Source organism: Triplophysa rosa, unplaced genomic scaffold (genome assembly GCF_024868665.1).
Source record: "Triplophysa rosa unplaced genomic scaffold, Trosa_1v2 scaffold366_ERROPOS75541, whole genome shotgun sequence".
Taxonomy (NCBI): domain Eukaryota; kingdom Metazoa; phylum Chordata; class Actinopteri; order Cypriniformes; family Nemacheilidae; genus Triplophysa; species Triplophysa rosa.
This window is the reverse complement of record NW_026634370.1, coordinates 46,259-68,486: the sequence shown is the minus strand read 5'-3', so window position 1 is coordinate 68,486 and position 22,228 is coordinate 46,259. Positions and strand designations below refer to the sequence as shown.

The 22,228-nt window shown below is 40.4% G+C and overlaps 1 protein-coding gene and 1 pseudogene across 1 annotated transcript; both read right to left on the bottom strand.

Moving 5' to 3' along the window:
* Positions 1 to 4: 4 nt before the first annotated feature.
* Positions 5 to 2,471, bottom strand: LOC130550592 (embryonic polyadenylate-binding protein A-like). The gene is made up of 10 exons (XM_057328087.1): positions 2,044 to 2,471; positions 1,660 to 1,853; positions 1,467 to 1,582; positions 1,303 to 1,384; positions 1,115 to 1,210; positions 813 to 1,034; positions 635 to 722; positions 418 to 515; positions 219 to 305; positions 5 to 73 (listed from the first exon to the last, which is right to left on the bottom strand). Exons 1-10 carry the CDS (start codon positions 2,258 to 2,260, stop codon positions 5 to 7), a joined length of 1,269 nt encoding a protein of 422 aa, XP_057184070.1. The 5' UTR covers positions 2,261 to 2,471.
* Positions 2,472 to 9,985: 7,514 nt separating this feature from the next.
* LOC130550591 (polyadenylate-binding protein 1A-like) lies at positions 9,986 to 11,821 on the bottom strand (annotated as a pseudogene).
* Between the last annotated feature and the right edge of the window lie 10,407 nt (positions 11,822 to 22,228).

Sequence of the window (22,228 nt, the reverse complement as noted above, 5' to 3'; positions counted from 1 at the left end):
ATTTCTACCTGTTGAGCTTCTGTTTTGACAGGAGCTGTTGCACCATCAGGCAGAATTTTAGGGATCTGAGATACTGCAGGAAGCAAGAGAAAAGACGGTAAGAAACAATAAAAGCTCTCTAAGAGTGTTTGTCTGTCTTGGATATATTAAATCTAAATCTAAAGTGATAATTCAAGAGAAACATTATGAAAGTCTGATTAATAAAACGTGAAGCTCACAGTGAGTGATAACTTTAGTATCATCGCTGGGTGCAGGCAGGGCGAGCAGTCGCTGGGACGCCACACATCCAACTCTGCTTGACTTGCCTGCACACACAACAATACATCACTCTATTATTTTAATACTATTCTAACTTGTATTCGTAATCTTGTCATTCGGATGTGGAAGTGAGATGAGATGAGATGCATGAGCACTGACCCAGTAGTCCAGAAGCACCTGAGAGACCAGCAGGCGCGGAGGCTGAGTATGAACAGCATCCAGCAGGACGACAGGCATCAGTGGGCGGAGACTCTTACCTGTAGACAGGTAAAGATGTACATCCTCTGTGAATACTTCAGAGTGAATAATAATGTGAATATGAAGGGATGATGAAGCATCATTTACAGAATGAGAAAGATATAAAGAGGCTACTGACTCTGAGCGAGGACGCCCGCTGCTGCCTGACGACTGATGGGCTGGAGCGCCCGCTGGTTTGCAGGGTTAACGGCAAGGCGTTTTTGAACCTGTCAAATGCATCAAATGAAGTTCAGCTAATTGCACGAATTGTTACTGGATTTCAATCTCAAGTAATCTGTAACAGTGGCTCATCTCACCCGAGGAACAGCAGACGTAAACTGTCCAGCAGGAAGTGATTCACTGCTGCTGTCCTGCTTCTCAGCCTGGGTCTTCTGCTCATTGTGACGAGACAGAGTGACCCGCAACGCCCTGCCGGCAACCATGCGCCCGGTCATGACCGACGCAGCAGTAGTCGCATCTTCGAGGGTGGAGAAGCTGACAAATCCAAACCCTCTGCTGCGTCCTGCCTCCATCATCAGCTGAACAGAGAGAAGCGCTCGTTGAAGTCTTTCACTTTAATTGTTATTTACCAATCACAATAAAACAACAAGTATCATACCTTGGCACTGATGATGCTTCCGAAGGGTGAGAACGCTCTGGACAGCTGCTGCTCACTGAAGCTATAGGGCAGATTAGACACGTACAGACTCACCCCCTGTTTAACAGACAAGATCCGGTTAGTTACACAAGAACATTTCAACATTCACTAAAGATTTGTTAAGTGATGAAAGGGTTTGTGATGGATACCGGGTAGTGCCTCCCGCTGTCCTGAGCCATAACCTTTGGCTCAACCTGACGCTCCTCAAAGGTTTTAAAGTGGCAAATGGACCTTTAAAACACAAACCAAATGAGCTCAACTCTATACGATTAGACAAGACAGAGCACAAGAAGTACAACTGAGATCCACTTACACTAGCTGGTCGTCCAACAGCATGCCATCAAGCGCTTTGATGGCCTCCTCTGCCGCTTCGAAGGTGGCAAAGTGGACGAATCCATAACCTTTGGATCCATTTGCATCACAGACCACCTTGACAACCAAGACGAATTCAGACGTCAACACATGATCTACCTTATGTAAGAAAACAGTCAAACTGCAGACATTACCTTGCACGACAGGATCTTCCCAAAACGCGAGAAGGTGTCATGAAGGCGGGCACCATCGATGCTGCTGGCCAGACCCTTGATGTAGATGTTCCCCACCCCAGTCGTCCTCAGAGTGGAATCACGCTGGGAGAACATGATTCGCATGGGTCTGCCCAGAAGATCCTGACACATTAGGGTGTCCGTGGCACTCTCAGCTGAAAGACAGAGTTTATAAGAGCCAAGACAAGGCAAGTTTATTCACATGACACACTTCATATAGCTTCGTTTGAAGATGATTTACAGGAAAAAACCATCAGAGAGAAAAATGCACCAGACCGTAAATTACAAATTCAAAATGTTTTTTTTTACCAAGACGTTAAGGTGAAGAATGGAGAGTTCACTTACCATCGGCGACGTTAACAAAGTTAACATAACCATACCGCAGGGAGCGCCAAGTCACCCTGTCTCTGCAGACCCGCACGGACTGGATCGGACCGAACGGGCTGAACGTCTGATGGAGGAGGAACTCGGACACTTCTGGATGAAGATCCCCCACGAACAGCGAGGCGATCTGATCCCTCGGTACACCAGCTCCACAATTTCCTCCGATGAACGACGTCATCTGACCTGTAAAAAGAATCAACTCACAGAATGAGATTAAATACAGGAAATGTTAATACAAGACAACAATGCGACAGTAAGTATTTCAGGTGAAAATGTATCGTTAAACGAACGAATTAAAGAAATGAATTGATTAATAAAGGTTAAGAAATGTAAAAGCAAATCTGAAGATCGCTCCGTCTCATCCAGTGGCTCGTCAAACTGATGTTTGGTTTTTGTAGAATGAACGCGGTCGTCGCCTAGTGACAGATGACTACATACGTCACACGTCGCTTTGTAGATGGACAAAATCTACGTATTTTTTTTATATTAATCATGTTAATTAAAAAGAATACAAATGTAAGAAATAGCTTTAGTAATAAATCATTAACAAATGAATAAATGGCCTGATAGTGTTGTTGCTTTGTTTTGAGTCCGATAAAAACTAAGATGATTTTAACATAAACAGCATAACCGTACGATTAATTCATTATTTACATTAATTTATTATTCATCTAATTTATTAGATGGTTTTTATTACTAAAACTAGTTATTAGACCTTTTGTTTTTAATGCAATTTTTAATGTTTAAAGAACAGGCCAATTTTAAATTCTACACAAAACGATGACACGGAGGGATTTACATTTCTTCACTTTTATGAATACATTTGTGTTTAATTTTCAGCTTTTTAATTGCATTGTTTTGTGTTGTATTAACTTATTTACCTCTGTGAGATTTCAGGTTCTTTGATGACATCGTTCATAGGTTGTTTGCGCATGACGTCACGTCACTGCGTTTCTGAAGCGCAAAATGCAGAGAAGAGCAGTTTATGTCGAGAAAATTCATGTTTTGCGTCGTTTATGTTAGCTAAATCGATCGAACCGAGAAACCATGGGACTTATTTCGACCACAAATAGTAAGAGGAAAAATACAAGTGTTGTTGACCGATCGCGTGGAAAAAGCGCTTGTAAACCTGCGTCTGCGGTCTGAAGGCGCCGAGTCGGATAATGCTCGTGCGTGTGCGTGCAGTGAACACTTTGTCAAAGGTTTAATGCAACTTACATGGCTGATGTAACGTTATAAGACGGGATAATGCTCGTGCGTGTGCGTGCAGTGAACACTTTGTCAAAGGTTTAAGCAACTTACATGGCTGATGTAACGTTATAAGACGGTGGGCTCTGTCATGTCAGGATGAACAACAGGGCTCTGGGTTTTAGCGTTTCGTGGACTTCAGGGAAATGGCTGTAAAGACGCTCAGTTAATGTCTTATCACATGAATACTGTATGTTGGAGCAGTTGAATTGTATTTGACTGTTTGGTCGCAACTTGGTATGTTTGAACTAAATAAAGCTGTTTAAAAGCCAAAACAACATTCTGTGTTCTTTATGTCCTGTGTAAAATCTAACTCGCGTTAAGCTTCAAGGTATCCTGCAAAATCCTCTAAACATCAATGCAAGCTTAACTCTTACAATGCATGTTTGTTTTTTACATTTAGGCATTGGATTGATTTGATTCAAAGTGACTCCAAGTTGAGCAATGTAAAGCGTTTAAATAGTAAATAAATGCATTAACAGAAAGTGATTTGTTGGGAGATAAAAACTTTTCTTTATTTACACCATTTATAAACGCAGCTTTAAATTCCAATAGAAAATAAAAATTCAAGCTTTAAAAAATTCAAACAAATTTAAGCTATGCCATTTTTCTACATATGTACAATTTTTACAATATTCAGGGCTTCGTGTGGTCCCACGTTGTTCTCCGGAGTTAAGTGCGGCAATAGATCCATTTGTCTGGAAACACACAAACGAGGATTACACACGCATCCATGTAACACGTTTGAAGATTTCATCTTTTTCTGCACATCCCACAACGTAGATTCATTCATTATTTGCTATATTTTAACACGCATGTCAGCAGCTTCCCAACACGTACAAGGTCTGCGTGTTGTCTGCACATTCATGATGCTCCAGCTGGTGGGGCAGCTCAGGCTCTGGACACAAACATCTGTGTAATGTCAGCAGAACCAGCGCCCCCACATGGATGGTGACGGATGTGAAGACTCCCCAGCTGTTACAGTAAAGAGAAAGATGTGTAAGCACTTGTTTAATTCAATCAAACGTTGAATGATCCAAAGGTTCATGAAGAGATTTCTACCTGTTGAGCTTTTGTTTTGACAGGAGCTGTTGCACCATCAGGAGAATTTTAGGGATCTGAGATCTGCAGGAAACAAGAGAAAAGACGGTAAGAAACAATAAAAGCTCTCTAAGAGTGTTTGTTTGTCTTGGATATATTAAATCTAAATCTAAAGTGATAATTCAAGAGAAACATTATGAAAGTCTGATTAATAAAACGTGAAGCTCACGGTGAGTGATAACTTTAGTATCATCACTGGGTGCAGGCAGGGCGAGCAGTCGCATGGGACGCCACACATCCAACTCTGCTTGACTTGCCTGCACACACCAACATACATCACTCTATTATTTTAATACTACTCCTAACTTGTACTCTGTAATCTTGTCATTCGGGATGTGGAAGTGAGATGAGATGCATGAGCACTGACCCAGTAGTCCAGAAGCACCTGAGAGACCAGCAGGCGCGGAGGCTGAGTAGAACAGCATCCAGCAGGACGCAGGCATCAGTGGGCGGAGACTCTTACCTGTAGACAGGTAAAGATGTACATCCTCTATGAATACTTCAGAGTGAATAATAATGTGAATATGAAGGGCTGATGAAGCATCATTTACAGAATGAGAAAGATATAAAGAGGCTACTGACTCTGAGCGAGGACGCCCGCTGCTGCCTGTCGACTGATGGGCTGGAGCGCCCGCTGGTTTGCAGGGTTAACGGCAAGGCGTTTTTAACCTGTCAAATGCATCAAATGAAGTCAGCTAATTACAAATTGTTATTGGATTTCAATCTCAAGTAATCTGTAAAGTGGCTCATCTCACCCGAGGAACAGCAGACGTAAACTGTCCAGCAGGAAGTGATTCACTGCTGCTGTCCTGCTTCTCAGCCTGGGTCTTCTGCTCATTGTGACGAGACAGAGTGACCCGCAACGCCCTGCGGGCAACCATGGCCCGGTCATGACGGACGCAGCAGTAGTCGCATCTTCGAGGGTGGAGAAGCTGACAAATCCAAACCCTCTGCTGCGTCCTGCCTCCATCATCACTGAACAGAGAGAAGCCTCGTTGAAGCTTTCACTTTAATTGTTATTTACCAATCACAATAAAACAAAGTATCATACCTTGGCACTGATGATGCTTCCAAAGGGTGAGAACGCTCTGACAGCTGCTGCTCACTGAAGCTATAGGGCAGATTAGACACGTACAGACTCACCCCCTGTTTAACAGACAAGATCCGTTAGTTACAGAAGAACATTTCAACATTCACTAAAGATTTGTTAAGTGAAAAAGGGTTTGTGATGGATACCGGGTAGTGCCTCCCGCTGTCCTGAGCCATAACCTTTGGCTCAACCTGACGCTCTTCAAAGGTTTTAAAGTGGCAAATGGACCTTTAAAACACAAACCAAATGAGCTCAACTCTATACGATTAGACAAGACAAAGCACAAGAAGTACACCTGAGATCCACTTCACTAGCTGGTCGTCCAACACATGCCATCAAGGGCTTTGATGGCCTCCTCTGCCGCTCGAAGGTGCAAAGTGGACGATTCCATAACCTTTGGATCCATTTGCATACAGACCATTTGACAACCAAGAGAATTCAGCTTCAACACATGATCCTACCTATTAAGAAAACAGTCAAACTGCAGACATTACCTTGCAGGACAGGATCTTCCCAAAACGCGAGAAGGTGTCATGAAGGCGGGCACCATCGATGCTGCTGGCCAGACCCTTGATGTAGATGTTCCCCACCCCAGTCGTCCTCAGAGTGGAATCACGCTGGGAGAACATGATTCGCATGGGTCTGCCCAGAAAGATCCTGACAACATTAGGGTGTCCGTGGCACCTCTCAGCTGAAAGACAGAGTTATAAGAGCCAAGACAAGGCAAGTTTTATTCAATGACACACTTCATTAGCTTCTTTGAAATGATTTACAGGAAAAAACTCAAAGAGAAAAATACACAGACCGTAAATTACAAATTCAAAATGTTTTTTTTTACCAAGAGTTAAGGTGAAGAATGGAGAGTTAACTTACCATCGGCGAGGTTAAAAAGTTAACATAACCATACCGCAGGGAGCGCCAAGTCACCCTGTCTCTGCAGACCCGCACGGACTGGATCGGACCGAACGGGTTGAACGTCTGATGGAGGAGGAACTCGGACACTTCTGGATGAAGATCCCCCACGAACAGCGAGGCGATCTGATCCCTCGGTACACCAGCTCCACAATTTCCTCCGATGAAGAGTCATCTGACCTGTAAAAAGAATCAACTCACAGAATGAGATTAAATACAGGAAATGTTAATACAAGACAACAATGCGACAGTAAGTATTTCAGGTGAAAATGTATCGTTAAACGAACGAATTAAAGAAATGAATTGATTAATAAAGGTTAAGAAATGTAAAAGCAAATCTGAAGATCGCTCCGTCTCATCCAGTGGCTCGTCAAACTGATGTTTGGTTTTTGTAGAATGAACGCGGTCGTCGCCTAGTGACAGATGACTACATACGTCACACGTCGCTTTGTAGATGGACAAAATCTACGTATTTTTTTTATATTAATCATGTTAATTAAAAAGAATACAAATGTAAGAAATAGCTTTAGTAATAAATCATTAACAAATGAATAAATGGCCTGATAGTGTTGTTGCTTTGTTTTGAGTCCGATAAAAACTAAGATGATTTTAACATAAACAGCATAACCGTACGATTAATTCATTATTTACATTAATTTATTATTCATCTAATTTTTAGATGGTTTTTATTACTAAAACTAGTTATTAGACCTTTTGTTTTTAATGCAATTTTTAATGTTTAAAGAACCAGGCCAATTTTAAATTCTACACAAAACGATGACACGGAGGGATTTACATTTCTTCACTTTTATGAATACATTTGTGTTTAATTTTCAGCTTTTTAATTGCATTGTTTTGTGTTGTATTAACTTATTTACCTCTGTGAGATTTCAGGTTCTTTGATGACATCGTTCATAGGTTGTTTGCGCATGACGTCACGTCACTGCGTTTCTGAAGCGCAAAATGCAGATGAAGAGCAGTTTATGGTCGAAAATTCATGTTTTATGTTAGCTTAAATCGATCGAACCGAGAAACCATAAGGGACTTTTATCGTACCACAAATAGTAAGAGGAAAAATACAAGTGTTGTTGACCGATCGCAGGGAAAAAGCTGCTTGTAAACCTGCGTCTGCGGTCTGAAGGCGCCGAGTCGGATAATGCTCGTGAGTGTGCGTGTAGTGAACACTTTGTCAAAGGTTTAACGCAACTTACATGGCTGATGTAACGTTATAAGACGGTGGGCTCTGTCATGTCAGGATGAACAACAGGGCTCTGGGTTTTAGCGTTTCGTGGACTTCAGGGAAATGGCTGTAAAGACGCTCAGTTAATGTCTTATCACATGAATACTGTATGTTGGAGCACGTTGAACTTTATTTGACTGTTTGGTCGCCAACTTGGTATGTTTGAACTAAATAAAGCTGTTTAAAAGCCAAAAAACATTCCTGTGTTCATTTATGTCGCTGTGTAAAATCTAACTCGCGTTAAGCTTCAAGGTATCCTGCAAAATCCTTCTAAACATCACATGCAAGCTTAACTCTTACAATGCATGTTTGCTTTTTTACATTTAGGCATTGGATTGATTTGATTCAAAGTGACTCCAAGTTGAGCAATGTAAAGCGTTTAAATAGTAAATAAATGCATTAACAGTAAAGTGATTTGTCTGATGATAAAATACTTTTCTTTATTTACACCACTATTTATAAACGCAGCTTTAAATTCCACATCAATTTCAGAAAGATTAAACAATTCAAGCTTAGAAAACATTCAAACAAATTTAAGCCTAGCCCACTTTTTCTACATATGTACAATTTTTACAATATTCAGGGCTTCGCTGTGGTCCCACGTTGTTCTCCAGGAGTTAAGTGCGGCAATAGATCCATTTGTCTGGAAACACACAAACGAGTGATTACACACGCATCCATGTAACACGTTTGAAGATTTCATAACTTTTTCTGCTACATCCCACAACGTAGATTCATTCATTATTTGCTATATTTTAACACGCATGTCAGCAGCTTCCCAACACGTACAAGGTCTGCGTGTTGTCTGCACATTCATGATGCTCCAGCTGGTGGGGCAGCTCAGGCTTCTGGACATCAAACATCTGTGTAATGTCACGCAGAACCAGCGCCCCCACATGGATGGTGACGGATGTGAAGACTCGCCCAGCTGTTACAGTTGAGAGAGAGAGAGACAGAGAGAGAGAGAGAGAGAGAGAGAGATGTGTAAGCACTTGTTTAATTCAAGTCAAACGTTGAATGATCCAAAGGTTCATGAAGAGATTTCTACCTGTTGAGCTTTTGTTTTGACAGGAGCTGTTGCACCATCAGGTAGAATTTTAGGGATCTGAGATGCTGCAGGAAACAAGAGAAAAGACGGTAAGAAACAATAAAAGCTCTCTAAGAGTGTTTGTTTGTCTTGGATATATTAAATCTAAATCTAAAGTGATAATTCAAGAGAAACATTATGAAAGTCTGATTAATAAAAACGTGAAGCTCACGGTGAGTGATAACTTTAGTATCATCACTGGGTGCAGGCAGGGCGAGCAGTCGCATGGGACGCCACACATCCAACTCTGCTTGACTTGCCTGCACACACCAACATACATCACTCTATTATTTTAATACTACTCCTAACTTGTACTCTGTAATCTTGTCATTCGGGATGTGGAAGTGAGATGAGATGCATGAGCACTGACCCAGTAGTCCAGAAGCACCTGAGAGACCAGCAGGCGCGGAGGCTGAGTACGAACAGCATCCAGCAGGACGGCAGGCATCAGTGGGCGGAGACTCTTACCTGTAGACAGGTAAAGATGTACATCCTCTATGAATACTTCAGAGTGAATAATAATGTGAATATGAAGGGCTGATGAAGCATCATTTACAGAATGAGAAAGATATAAAGAGGCTACTGACTCTGAGCGAGGACGCCCGCTGCTGCCTGTCGACTGATGGGCTGGAGCGCCCGCTGGTTTGCAGGGTTAACGGCAAGGCGTTTTTGAACCTGTCGAATGCATCAAATGAAGTGCAGCTAATTACATTAATTGTTATTGGATTTCAGTCTCAAGTAATCTGTAATAGTGGCTCATCTCACCTGAGGAACAGCAGACGTAAACTGTCCAGCAGGAAGTGATTCACTGCTGCTGTCCTGCTTCTCAGCCTGGGTCTTCTGCTCATTGTGACGAGACAGAGTGACCCGCAACGCCCTGCCGGCAACCATTTGCCCGGTCATGACTGACGCAGCAGTAGTCGCATCTTCGAGGGTGGAGAAGCTGACAAATCCAAACCCTCTGCTGCGTCCTGCCTCCATCATCAACTGAACAGAGAGAAGCACTCGTTGAAGACTTTCACTTTAATTGTTACTTACTAATCACAATAAAACGATAAGTATCATACCTTGGCACTGATGATGCTTCCAAAGGGTGAGAATGCTCTGTACAGCTGCTGCTCACTGAAGCTATAGGGCAGATTAGACACGTACAGACTCACCCCCTGTTTAACAGACAAGATCCAGTTAGTTACAGAAGAACATTTCAACATTCACTAAAGATTTCTTAAGTGACAAAAGGGTTTGTGATGGATACCGGGTAGTGCCTCCCGTTGTCCTGAGCCATAACCTTTGGCTCAACCTGACGCTCTTCAAAGGTTTTAAAGTGGCAAATGGACCTTTAAAACACAAACCAAATGAGCTCAACTCTATACGATTAGACAAGACAAAGCACAAGAAGTACACCTGAGATCCACTTTCACTAGCTGGTCGTCCAACAACATGCTATCAAGGGCTTTGATGGCCTCCTCTGCCGCTGCAAAGGTGTCAAAGTGGACGATTCCATAACCTTTGGATCCATTTGCATTACAGACCACTTTGACAACCAAGATGAATTCAGTCTTCAACACATGATCCTACCTATAGAAAACAGTCAAACTGCAGACATTACCTTGCAGGACAGGATCTTCCCAAAACGCGAGAAGGTGTCATGAAGGCGGGCACCATCGATGCTGCTGGCCAGACCCTTGATGTAGATGTTCCCCACCCCAGTCGTCCTCAGAGTGGAATCACGCTGGGAGAACATGATTCGCATGGGTCTGCCCAGAAGATCCTGACACATTAGGGTGTCCGTGGCACTCTCAGCTGAAAGACAGAGTGTATAAGAGAAGAGACAAGACAAGGCAAGTTTATTCATATGACACACTTCATGTAGCTTCATTTAAACATGATTTACAGGAAAAAAACGTCAAAGAGAAAAATACAGGAGACCGTAAATTACAAATTCAAAATGTTTTTTTTACCAAGAGGTTAAGGTGAAGAATGGAGAGTTAACTTACCATCGGCGAGGTTAACAAAGTTAACATAACCATACCGCAGGGAGCGCCAAGTCACCCTGTCTCTGCAGACCCGCACGGACTGGATCGGACCGAACGGGCTAACGTCTGATGGAGGAGGAACTCGGACATTTCTGGATGAAGATCCCCCACGAACAGCGAGGCGATCTGATCCCTCGGTACACCAGCTCCACAATTTCCTCCGATGAAGAGTCATCTGACCTGTAAAAGGAATCAACTCACAGAATGAGAATAGTTAAATACAGGAAATGTTAATAACAAGACAACAATGCGACAGTAAGTATTTCAGGTGAAAATGTATTGTTAAATGAACTAATTAAAGAAATGAATTATTAAAATCAGTGTAAAGAAATCGTCGTCCGTCTCATCCAGTGGCTCGTCAAAAATGTTTGGTTTTTGTAAATGTAACACGGTCGTTGCCTAGTGATAGATGACACATACGTCACGTCTTTGAGATAGAAAATCTATGTATTTTTTTAATATAATCTGTTAATTAAAAATAATACAAAGTAAGAAATAGCTTTGTAATAAATTATTAACAAATGCCGGATAGTGTTGTTGCTTTGTTTGGAGTCCGATAAAAAAAGATTCTTTTAACATAAATGTTTTTTTTTCGTGACCAAAATCACAATACTAATAAACATCTACAGTAAAAACTAAAATATCAATTAAAATAAAAGACCCAACTGGCCTAAAAAATAAAAAGCAGACTAATACGAGTGACGTAGGCTCAATGAACGCTTTCTCAAGCTGGCATGGCCCACAAATCCTATGATTATTTATATTTATTATTATTATTATCTAATTTATTAATGTGTTTTTTTATTACTAAAACTAGTTATTGGACTTTTTGTTTTTAATGCATTTTTAAGTTTAAAGAATTAGGCCATTTCAAATTCTACACAAAAGATGATACGGAGGGATTTACAGATTTATATTCTTAACTTTTATTAATACTTTTTATTTAATTTTCAGCTTTTTAATTGCATTATTTTGTGTTGTATTACTTATTTACCTCTGTGAGATTTCAGGTTCTTTGATGACATCGTTCATAGGTTGTTTGCACATGACGTCACGTCACTGCGTTTCTGAAGCGCAAAATGCAGAGAAGAGCAGTTTATGATCGAGAAAATTCATGTTTGCGTCTTTATGTTAGCTCAATCGATCGAACCGAGAAACCATCGGGACTTTTCGTACCACAAATAGTAAGAGGAAAAATACAAGTGTTGTTGACCGATCGCGTGGAAAAAGCCGCTTGTAAACCTGCGTCTGCGGTCTGAAGGCGCCGAGTCGGATAATGCTCGTGAAAGTGCTGTGCGTGTAGCTGAGTGACACTTTGTCAAAGGTTTAATGCAACTTACATGGCTGATGTAACGTTATAAGACGGTGGGCTCTGTCATGTCAGGATGAACAACAGGGCTCTGGGTTTTAGCGTTTCGTGGACTTCAGGGAAATGGCTGTAAAGACGCTCAGTTAATGTCTTATCACATGAATACTGTATGTTGGAGCATGTTGAAATGTATTTGACTGGTTGGTCGCAAACTTGGTATGTATGAACTGTGAATAAAGCTGTTTAAAAGCCAAAACAACATTCTTGTGTTCCTTTATGTCACTGTGTAAAATCTAACCTGCGTTGAGCTTCAAAGTATCCTGCAAAATCCTACTAAACATCATAGGCAAGCTTAACTCTTACAATGCATGTTTGATTTTTTACATTTAGGCATTGGATTGATTTGATTCAAAGTGACTCCAAGTTGAGCAATGTAAAGCGTTTAAATAGTAAATAAATGCATTAACAGCAAAGTGATTTGTTGGGACGATAAAACACTTTTCTTTATTTACACCATTTATAAACGCAGCTTTAAATTCCAGATAGAATAAAAAAGTCAAGCTTTATTCAATAAATATTCAAACAAATTTAAGCTTATGCCATTTTTTCTACATATGTACAATTTTTACAATATTCAGGGCTTCGTTGTTGTCCCACGTTGTTCTCCGGGAGTTAAACGCTGCAATAGATCCATTTGTCTGGAAACACACAAACGAGCGATTACACACGCATCCATGTAACACGTTTGAAGATTTCGTCATTTTTTCTGCCACATCCCACAACGTAGATTCATTCATTATTTGCTATATTTTAACACGCATGTCAGCAGCTTCCCAACACGTACAAGGTCTGCGTGTTGTCTGCACATTCATGATGCTCCAGCTGGTGGGGCAGCTCAGGCTCCTGGACCGCACACATCTGTGTAATGTCATGCAGAACCAGCGACCCCACATGGATGGTGACCGATGTGAAGACTCACCCAGCTGCTACAGTAAAGAGAAAGATGTGTAAGCACTTGTTTAATTCAACTCAAACGTTGAATGATCCAAAGGTTCATGAAGAGATTTCTACCTGTTGAGCTTCTGTTTTGACAGGAGCTGTTGCACCATCAGGCAGAATTTTAGGGATCTGAGATACTGCAGGAAGCAAGAGAAAAGACGGTAAGAAACAATAAAAGCTCTCTAAGAGTGTTTGTCTGTCTTGGATATATTAAATCTAAATCTAAAGTGATAATTCAAGAGAAACATTATGAAAGTCTGATTAATAAAACGTGAAGCTCACAGTGAGTGATAACTTTAGTATCATCGCTGGGTGCAGGCAGGGCGAGCAGTCGCGTGGGACGCCACACATCCAACTCTGCTTGACTTGCCTGCACACACCAACATACATCACTTATTATTTTAATACTATTCCTAACTTGTATTCGTAATCTTGTCATTCAGGATGTGGAAGTGAGGAGATGAATGCATGAGCACTGACCCAGTAGTCCAGAAGCACCTGAGAGACCAGCAGGCGCGGAGGCTGAGTATGAACAGCATCCAGCAGGACGACAGGCATCAGTGGGCGGAGACTCTTACCTGTAGACAGGTAAAGATGTACATCCTCTGTGAATACTTCAGAGTGAATAATAATGTGAATATGAAGGGATGATGAAGCATCATTTACAGAATGAGAAAGATATAAAGAGGCTACTGACTCTGAGCGAGGACGCCCGCTGCTGCCTGACGACTGATGGGCTGGAGCGCCCGCTGGTTTGCAGGGTTAACGGCAAGGCGTTTTTGAACCTGTCAAATGCATCAAATGAAGTTCAGCTAATTGCACGAATTGTTACTGGATTTCAATCTCAAGTAATCTGTAACAGTGGCTCATCTCACCCGAGGAACAGCAGACGTAAACTGTCCAGCAGNATTTGTGGACGGTTGTTTAATGTGAGCAATGAAACATACTTTCTGTACAGCAGCGGAGGACTATTTATTCGGAACCGAGGGACAACGAAGACGTCGCTTACTGACCTTTGATTTGCCAATCAGCGGAAGGGGGCGTTTCATACCGCCCACATGTGAGAAACTAGTTTTCAAGTTGTTTATTCGTTTTTTAAACGTTAGGTTGAAAACGAAAAAAAGCCGAATTCTCGTTTTCCGTTTTTTTGATGAACGAAAACGAAAATGGCGCCGTTTTCTCACTCCCGTTTGTTCAAGTTCAACCTGAAAAACAATATGGCCAAGATTACACGGACCTAAGCGTGTGAACAGACAAGATCCGTAGTTACACAAGAACATTTCAACATTCACTAAAGATTTTTAAGTGAAAAAGGGTTTGTGATGGATACCGGGTAGTGCCTCCCGTGTCCTGAGCCATAACCTTTGGCTCAACCTGACGCTCTCAAAGGTTTTAAAGTGGCAAATGGACCTTTAAAACACAAACCAAATGAGCTCAACTCTATACGATTAGACAAGACAAAGCACAAGAAGTACACTGAGATCCACTTTCACTAGCTGGTCGTCCAACAACATGCATCAAGGGCTTTGATGGCCTCCTCTGCCGCTGCAAGGTGCAAAGTGGACGATCCATAACCTTTGGATCCATTTGCATTACAGACCACTTGACAACCAAGAGAATTCAGCTCAACACATGATCTACCTTATGTAAGAAAACAGTCAAACTGCAGACATTACCTTGCAGACAGGATCTTCCCAAAACGCGAGAAGGTGTCATGAAGGCGGGCACCATCGATGCTGCTGGCCAGACCCTTGATGTAGATGTTCCCCACCCCAGTCGTCCTCAGAGTGGAATCACGCTGGGAGAACATGATTCGCATGGGTCTGCCCAGAAGATCCTGACACATTAGGGTGTCCGTGGCACTCTCAGCTGAAAGACAGAGTTATAAGAGAAGAGCAAGACAAGGCAAGTTTATTCAATGACACACTTCATTAGCTTCTTTGAAAATGATTTACAGGAAAAAAACTCAAAGAGAAAAATACAAGACCGTAAATTACAAATTCAAAATGTTTTTTTTTACCAAGAGTTAAGGTGAAGAATGGAGAGTTACTTACCATCGGCGAGTTAACAAAGTTAACATAACCATACCGCAGGGAGCGCCAAGTCACCCTGTCTCTGCAGACCCGCACGTACAGGGCAGATTATAGACTGGACTTTCTTCTGTGCAACCTAGCGCATTTCATATAAATATTTATATCACAAATATTAATGTAGTTCGCATCCGCATCTTTCTAGCTCTCCAGGGTTAAATCTGCGTGGCAAAGCTGCGCGAGACACTGGACCGCACGAAGCGGATTCATATACTTATTTTATTTCATTCAAAATTCGCTGTGTTGGTGGTTGTCGGGTTAACACATTTTTTCCACAAGTTTGCTTCTGTGTACATTCATCAAGTGAACCAAGACGAATTCAGAGTTTTGCTGCGTGACAAGCTGCGCGAGACACTGGACAGTATGCAGCGGATACAGTGCAGTGATGTAGACAAAGTGAAAGTGACCTATTTGTCCGATATGTTGACCAAGGCTCAGTCACTGTTTAGATTCCACATTAAAAATCATTCAGTGTATGCTAAAGATTCTAGTATTTTATAAAACGTTTTTGTGTTATTTATGACTGGCACATGCGGACGATGACAATGAGAGAAATGCTGACAAAAATACAAACTAATTAAGCTATCACTGGGTTATCTCATTATTATTATTTAGACGTAAAGAAGTCTTCCGCTGCTGTACAGTGGGGATCCTTAAAGTATGTTTAATTTCTCTCATTAAACAACCGTCCACAAACCTTACAGGGCAGGTTCTAACTTTTAGGCCAATTTATATTTGTCAGAAATTGTCAATAAAGTCTAAAAATGTCTACTTTTCGTCAACGGCTAATTTGGCAAGTAAGTTAGGTAACGTTAGATAAGTTACTCAGTAATAAAATGAAGAGGGGATGCAAAACCCTCAAAATCCGTCAGACTTCTTTTTGTGTATGTTAAACGAGCTTTTTTTATCAGGCTCCTCCATTTACTTTCATTTAACTTGTACCAGATTTTGAAGCAAAATTATTTGAGTAACGTAACGTTATAAGTTAACAGTTAACGTTACTATGTGTGGAAAGCGTTTAATGTTAACGTTACACAAAATCATAATTTCATTTTTGACTAAGGTGGCTTTTAGGGGGGTTTGCAGCTCTTAAAATGCAATAGAACGCACTAAAACCACAAAACTAACAAGTTATAAAGTAGGACTTGGTTAAAATCACGCAAAAAGAAAAAATACACATTAACGTTACCATCAACCGAGGCCTACTTTTTAATATAAACATTTTAAAGATTACCGTTAAATGATTACCGGTCTGCTCCCAAATGTGGTCAATATTAATACATTAAAAAATGTAATGCTAGAACTTACACATATTAATATTATTATATAAATAAATATGCATCTTACCTGCTTCGCCTCTCCAAAACTGGCGGTTAGGCTGAGGTGAGGCGATGTCCTATCACGTGCGCAGCTGCTCTACTTTGTGCTTAGAAGGTGTATCCTTGCGCGAATTCTAAAATTTCTAAGATATAAAATCTTCATAACTGTCATGTAAATATGTGCGTAGGCTACTAAAAGAAAGAATGTATTATATGATGTTATCATACTATATTATGAGAATAAATGCGTAACAAAACACTGAATGCAGCAGAACTACTTTAACAAGCGGAACTAGATTGGTCAGTCACAGTAGTGATGTCTGATTCTGATGCACGAACTCATTCTTTCGAATAGAAAACTGTTGAATTAAACAAGTGCTTACACATCTTTCTCTTTACTGTAGCAGCTGGGTGAGTCTTCACATCGGTCACCATCCATGTGGGGTCGCTGGTTCTGCATGACATTACACAGATGTGTGCGGTCCAGGAGCCTGAGCTGCCCCACCAGCTGGAGCATCATGAATGTGCAGACAACACGCAGACCTTGTACGTGTTGGGAAGCTGCTGACATGCGTGTTAAAATATAGCAAATAATGAATGAATCTACGTTGTGGGATGTGGCAGAAAAAATGACGAAATCTTCAAACGTGTTACATGGATGCGTGTGTAATCGCTCGTTTGTGTGTTTCCAGACAAATGGATCTATTGCAGCGTTTAACTCCCGGAGAACAACGTGGGACAACAACGAAGCCCTGAATATTGTAAAAATTGTACATATGTAGAAAAAATGGCATAAGCTTAAATTTGTTTGAATATTTATTGAATAAAGCTTGACTTTTTTATTCTATCTGGAATTTAAAGCTGCGTTTATAAATGGTGTAAATAAAGAAAAGTGTTTTATCGTCCCAACAAATCACTTTGCTGTTAATGCATTTATTTACTATTTAAACGCTTTACATTGCTCAACTTGGAGTCACTTTGAATCAAATCAATCCAATGCCTAAATGTAAAAAATCAAACATGCATTGTAAGAGTTAAGCTTGCCTATGATGTTTAGTAGGATTTTGCAGGATACTTTGAAGCTCAACGCAGGTTAGATTTTACACAGTGACATAAAGGAACACAAGAATGTTGTTTTGGCTTTTAAACAGCTTTATTCACAGTTCATACATACCAAGTTTGCGACCAACCAGTCAAATACATTTCAACATGCTCCAACATACAGTATTCATGTGATAAGACATTAACTGAGCGTCTTTACAGCCATTTCCCTGAAGTCCACGAAACGCTAAAACCCAGAGCCCTGTTGTTCATCCTGACATGACAGAGCCCACCGTCTTATAACGTTACATCAGCCATGTAAGTTGCATTAAACCTTTGACAAAGTGTTCACTGCACGCACACGCACGAGCATTATCCNCGTCTTATAACGTTACATCAGCCATGTAAGTTGCATTAAACCTTTGACAAAGTGTTCACTGCACGCACACGCACGAGCATTATCCGACTCGGCGCCTTCAGACCGCAGACGCAGGTTTACAAGCGGCTTTTTCCACGCGATCGGTCAACAACACTTGTATTTTTCCTCTTACTATTTGTGGTGCGAAATAAGTCCCCGATGGTTTCTCGGTTCGATCGATTTGAGCTAACATAAACGACGCAAAACATGAATTTTCTCGATCATAAACTGCTCTTCTTCTGCATTTTGCGCTTCAGAAACGCAGTGACGTGACGTCACGTGCAAACAACCTATGAACGATGTCATCAAAGAACCTGAAATCTCACAGAGGTAAATAAGTTAATACAACACAAAATAATATGGAAGGCCATTAAGGCCAAAACGTGTGAAACTAACGTGTTAACACGCAGTTACTCGTTAACACGTAATTGCGTGTTAACACGTAGTACGTGTATGGAATATGGAAGGCCGTTTTATCAAAAATGTCTTTAGACGTAACGTGTACAGACGATGTAACGCGTGGACGCGTTTTTGCGCCTTAAGACGTAATTTCGTCTACAGACTTATTGGTTTTAGCCAATGGAAAGTCACAAAACGGAAAGATTTGCATAAAATTGATTAAGCATATAGTCGTGACGTCATCATTAGCGTAACCACGTGTCATTCCTGAATTATACATATAAACGTGATGCTCCCTCATGCGTGGCACTGCATATGGTCCTAGTAATGAATACGTCAGCGTATACGTGATTTTACGACAGGGGAAAAGAGGGCATTTCAAAATACAAGCGGTATAGACAGACCATCGAATGCATGGCTTTGCGAAATTTTCTTAACAACTGCCGACGCGTTTTTCAAGAATGTGTGCTTTTGTAAAATTATATGTATTATGCCGTCAACCCAATGTGCAACATGGGCTGCTGCCGAGAGTCCCGAACACTAAGGGATCCCGAGAGAGTTCTCATTTGCATTTTAACATTACACATATTTACATTAAACATAACACATATTTGTCCAGTATTATGCATATCCGAATCACTACGGACAGTACATGAAGATTAAAATCATGTTAAAAACACGAAAAATGTCAGAAAATCAGTAAACGAGGAAGCTGCGTTTTTTATTTTTTGTATGAAGCATAAATGATGTTTCATTAACAAAGTTCGGGAGAAGCCGGAGCACATAATCATCTCGGCTGGTTCCCTATCAGCAATCTTATCAGACCAGAAATCTCACCCCTCCACCCGCCCGTCTCATCTCCTGTAGCTCAGTGGTAAGAGCATTGTGTTAACAACGCAAGGTTGTGAGTTCGATCCCAGGGATTGCACATATGTATAGGATAAAGCAATGTAAGTCGCGTTGGATAAAAGTGTCTGCCAAATGCATAAATGTAATAACGTTGATTATATTTTAATGCTTTAATAAACGCGGCCATAAGCTACATGCTTTGCGCTGTAAATACGCCGCTTGAGCATTCAGTGTCCAAGCACAATAAACGTGTGAACTATATAAGTAATTGTAAGTTACTGGAATAAACTTTTTTAATGCATGACAACAGCAAGTGGCTTTGTGTGACCCTCCGACCCAAAGTTTGAGATCCTTTGATATGACCAAACTGCCAGTTAGTGTAGCTGGTTGATACATTTGGGCATGAGATTGCGGGTTCTCACACTCATTTCAAAATTAAATAATATCGATGGTTGGATTTAGTTTGCAATTTGGTTTATTTTTATCCTATGAGTCCTAATAAATGCAACTTCAACTATTTCTAAAGTGCTTATTTTATAAAGAAAGCCGCTACCTCACATAACGCAGTAAAGCAGTACTTGTATAGAGTGAATAATTGATTGTCGAACATCAATATTTATATATTTAACAGTTAGTTTTACATTATTTTATATAATTAATATTTATGTTTATCATATAAAATAACATAACAGGGATTTTATCATATAAAATAGCATAAGAGAGATTTATCTTCGTTCTTGGTTTTCCTACATTTTTGCTGTCACACCATAGGACAAATTTGCATATTAATCATTTAATGATTATCGATTTAATCATTAAATTAAGTNAATAAATTGGTTAGTTTTACATTATTTTATATAATTAATATTTATGTTTATCATATAAAATAACATAACAGGGATTTTATCATATAAAATAGCATAAGAGAGATTTATCTTCGTTCTTGGTTTTTTTCCTACATTTTTGCTGTCACACCATAGGACAAATTTGCATATTAATCATTTAATGATTATCGATTTAATCATTAAATTAAGCGTATCATTGCCATGTTTTAATAAAATAAGTATAACAGCCAACAGAAAAGAGTAGCAAAGATAAAATATCAGTAGGGTCTGCATTGCTGGATGTGACTCTTATTTTGACAACGGAGCCGCTAAGGTTTACGCGTCTACACGCAATTACGCGTCCACGCGTCTAACGTCTGTAGACGAAATTACGTCTTTAGGAGCAATAACGCGTCCACGCGTATAACGTCTGTACACGTTACATCTAAAGACATTTTTGATAAAACGGCCTTCCATATTCCATATACGTGTTAACACGTAATTGCGCGTTAATTATGGAAGGCCATTAAGGCCAAAACGTGTGAAACTAACGTGTTAACACGCAATTACGTGTTAACGCGTAATTGCGTGTTAACGCGTTAGTTTCACACGTTTTGGCCTTCCTGGGCTTCCATAAAATAATGCAATTAAAAAGCTGAAAATGGGCGTTTACTTCCAAGTGTCTTCAATGCGGCACGTCCATTAAAACCGAGCGTTTGCAGAGCTGGCCTCAAAACCTGGGTAGAAAATAGCCTATTACTTATTGATTTTGATGATTTTGAATGTAAAAACCACGCGAACGTCATAAGTAGACCTCGTACAACAGTATAAAACAATAAACAACACCACTTCATCGCACCTTTAAGTCAAAACTAGGCTGAGTTTTAACTTACGCACAGCTGGTGCAACCGGCCCCTGGTGAGTGATAACTCCGTGAATGAATCCACATCTACGTTTTAAGAGATTTGTGCTCATGTTGCGTTATAGATTTATTACGTCTATGAAACACGATCGAATTTCGGGTGCATATGTTTTGCGTCAAACGTTGAGAATTTGTAAGTTAGTGCTGCCAGTATGACCTGTCAACAGCTATAGGCAGAGGCGTATTAAGACCTCATGGTGCCCCTGGGCAACAGCCCCAGAAGTTCCCCCCATCAACCCACCTACCCACACGCAAGAATCCACTCATTAAAAGATTTTATAAGAATAAAACTCAGCAATTTACAATATACTATTTTACAAGAATTACACATTAACATGACACTTTTGTAGAATAGAACACAAAAAACAACACTTTTCCATTAAGCATTTTTAACAGTTAGGCCTATTGTAGTTAAGGGGCACCTGCTTTCTGTTGTAATGTTACATTTCAGGTTTTGATGTAGTGAAAAAAAATCACTAACATTTTTTTAACAGGTGTAAATGTTGTGCATGCCACAAAGTGGGGGTACAGGGACACACACACTATAGTTTGCATGTATGTATTCACATTAGGGGGACAATGGGACAATGTAAAAGTGTTCACCAAAGTGGCATTCACCAGATTACAATGTATAGGTTATTCATAAAAATAACATGAAACGTTATTGTTACTATTTTAACTGCTATACAGCTATTCAAACGCTCTATTTAAGCATAGTATGTGTATATTCTTCTTACTAAACCATCACATAAGTACTATAAAAGTGTACTCCACTAAAAAGGACACATATGAATTGATCGCTATAGTGATGACACCGTTCTTCACTTTCACTTTAAAACCCAGGTTTGGACCTTAAATAGTGGCCTTACCTCCACGTACTATTAGCAAACATTATCGGCACTATAACATCTTATTTCTGACGCATGCCATGTATATATACCTTTATTAATCAGTGCTAATCCCCGCATTTTTAGTCGCCGCTACAACAATGCGCTCTGCACCGTTCCCGCTTCCATCTGTTTGAAGATTAAAGTGTACACGAAAGACGACTCGCCTCATAACACTCACTCTTGATTGGCTGAATGTTAATTCACTCAAATCTATGTAACTAACCAGATAACATGGGCGGGAATGTTGGCGGAGGTGTGTCGAAAAAGTGCGGAGGACAGAACCATTTTTATCTGAAAGTGGGGGTATTCCCGCACATGGTGCCACGCCTATTTAGCGCAGGTGCGTGACTTAAGTCTTAAAAATCAAGTGCT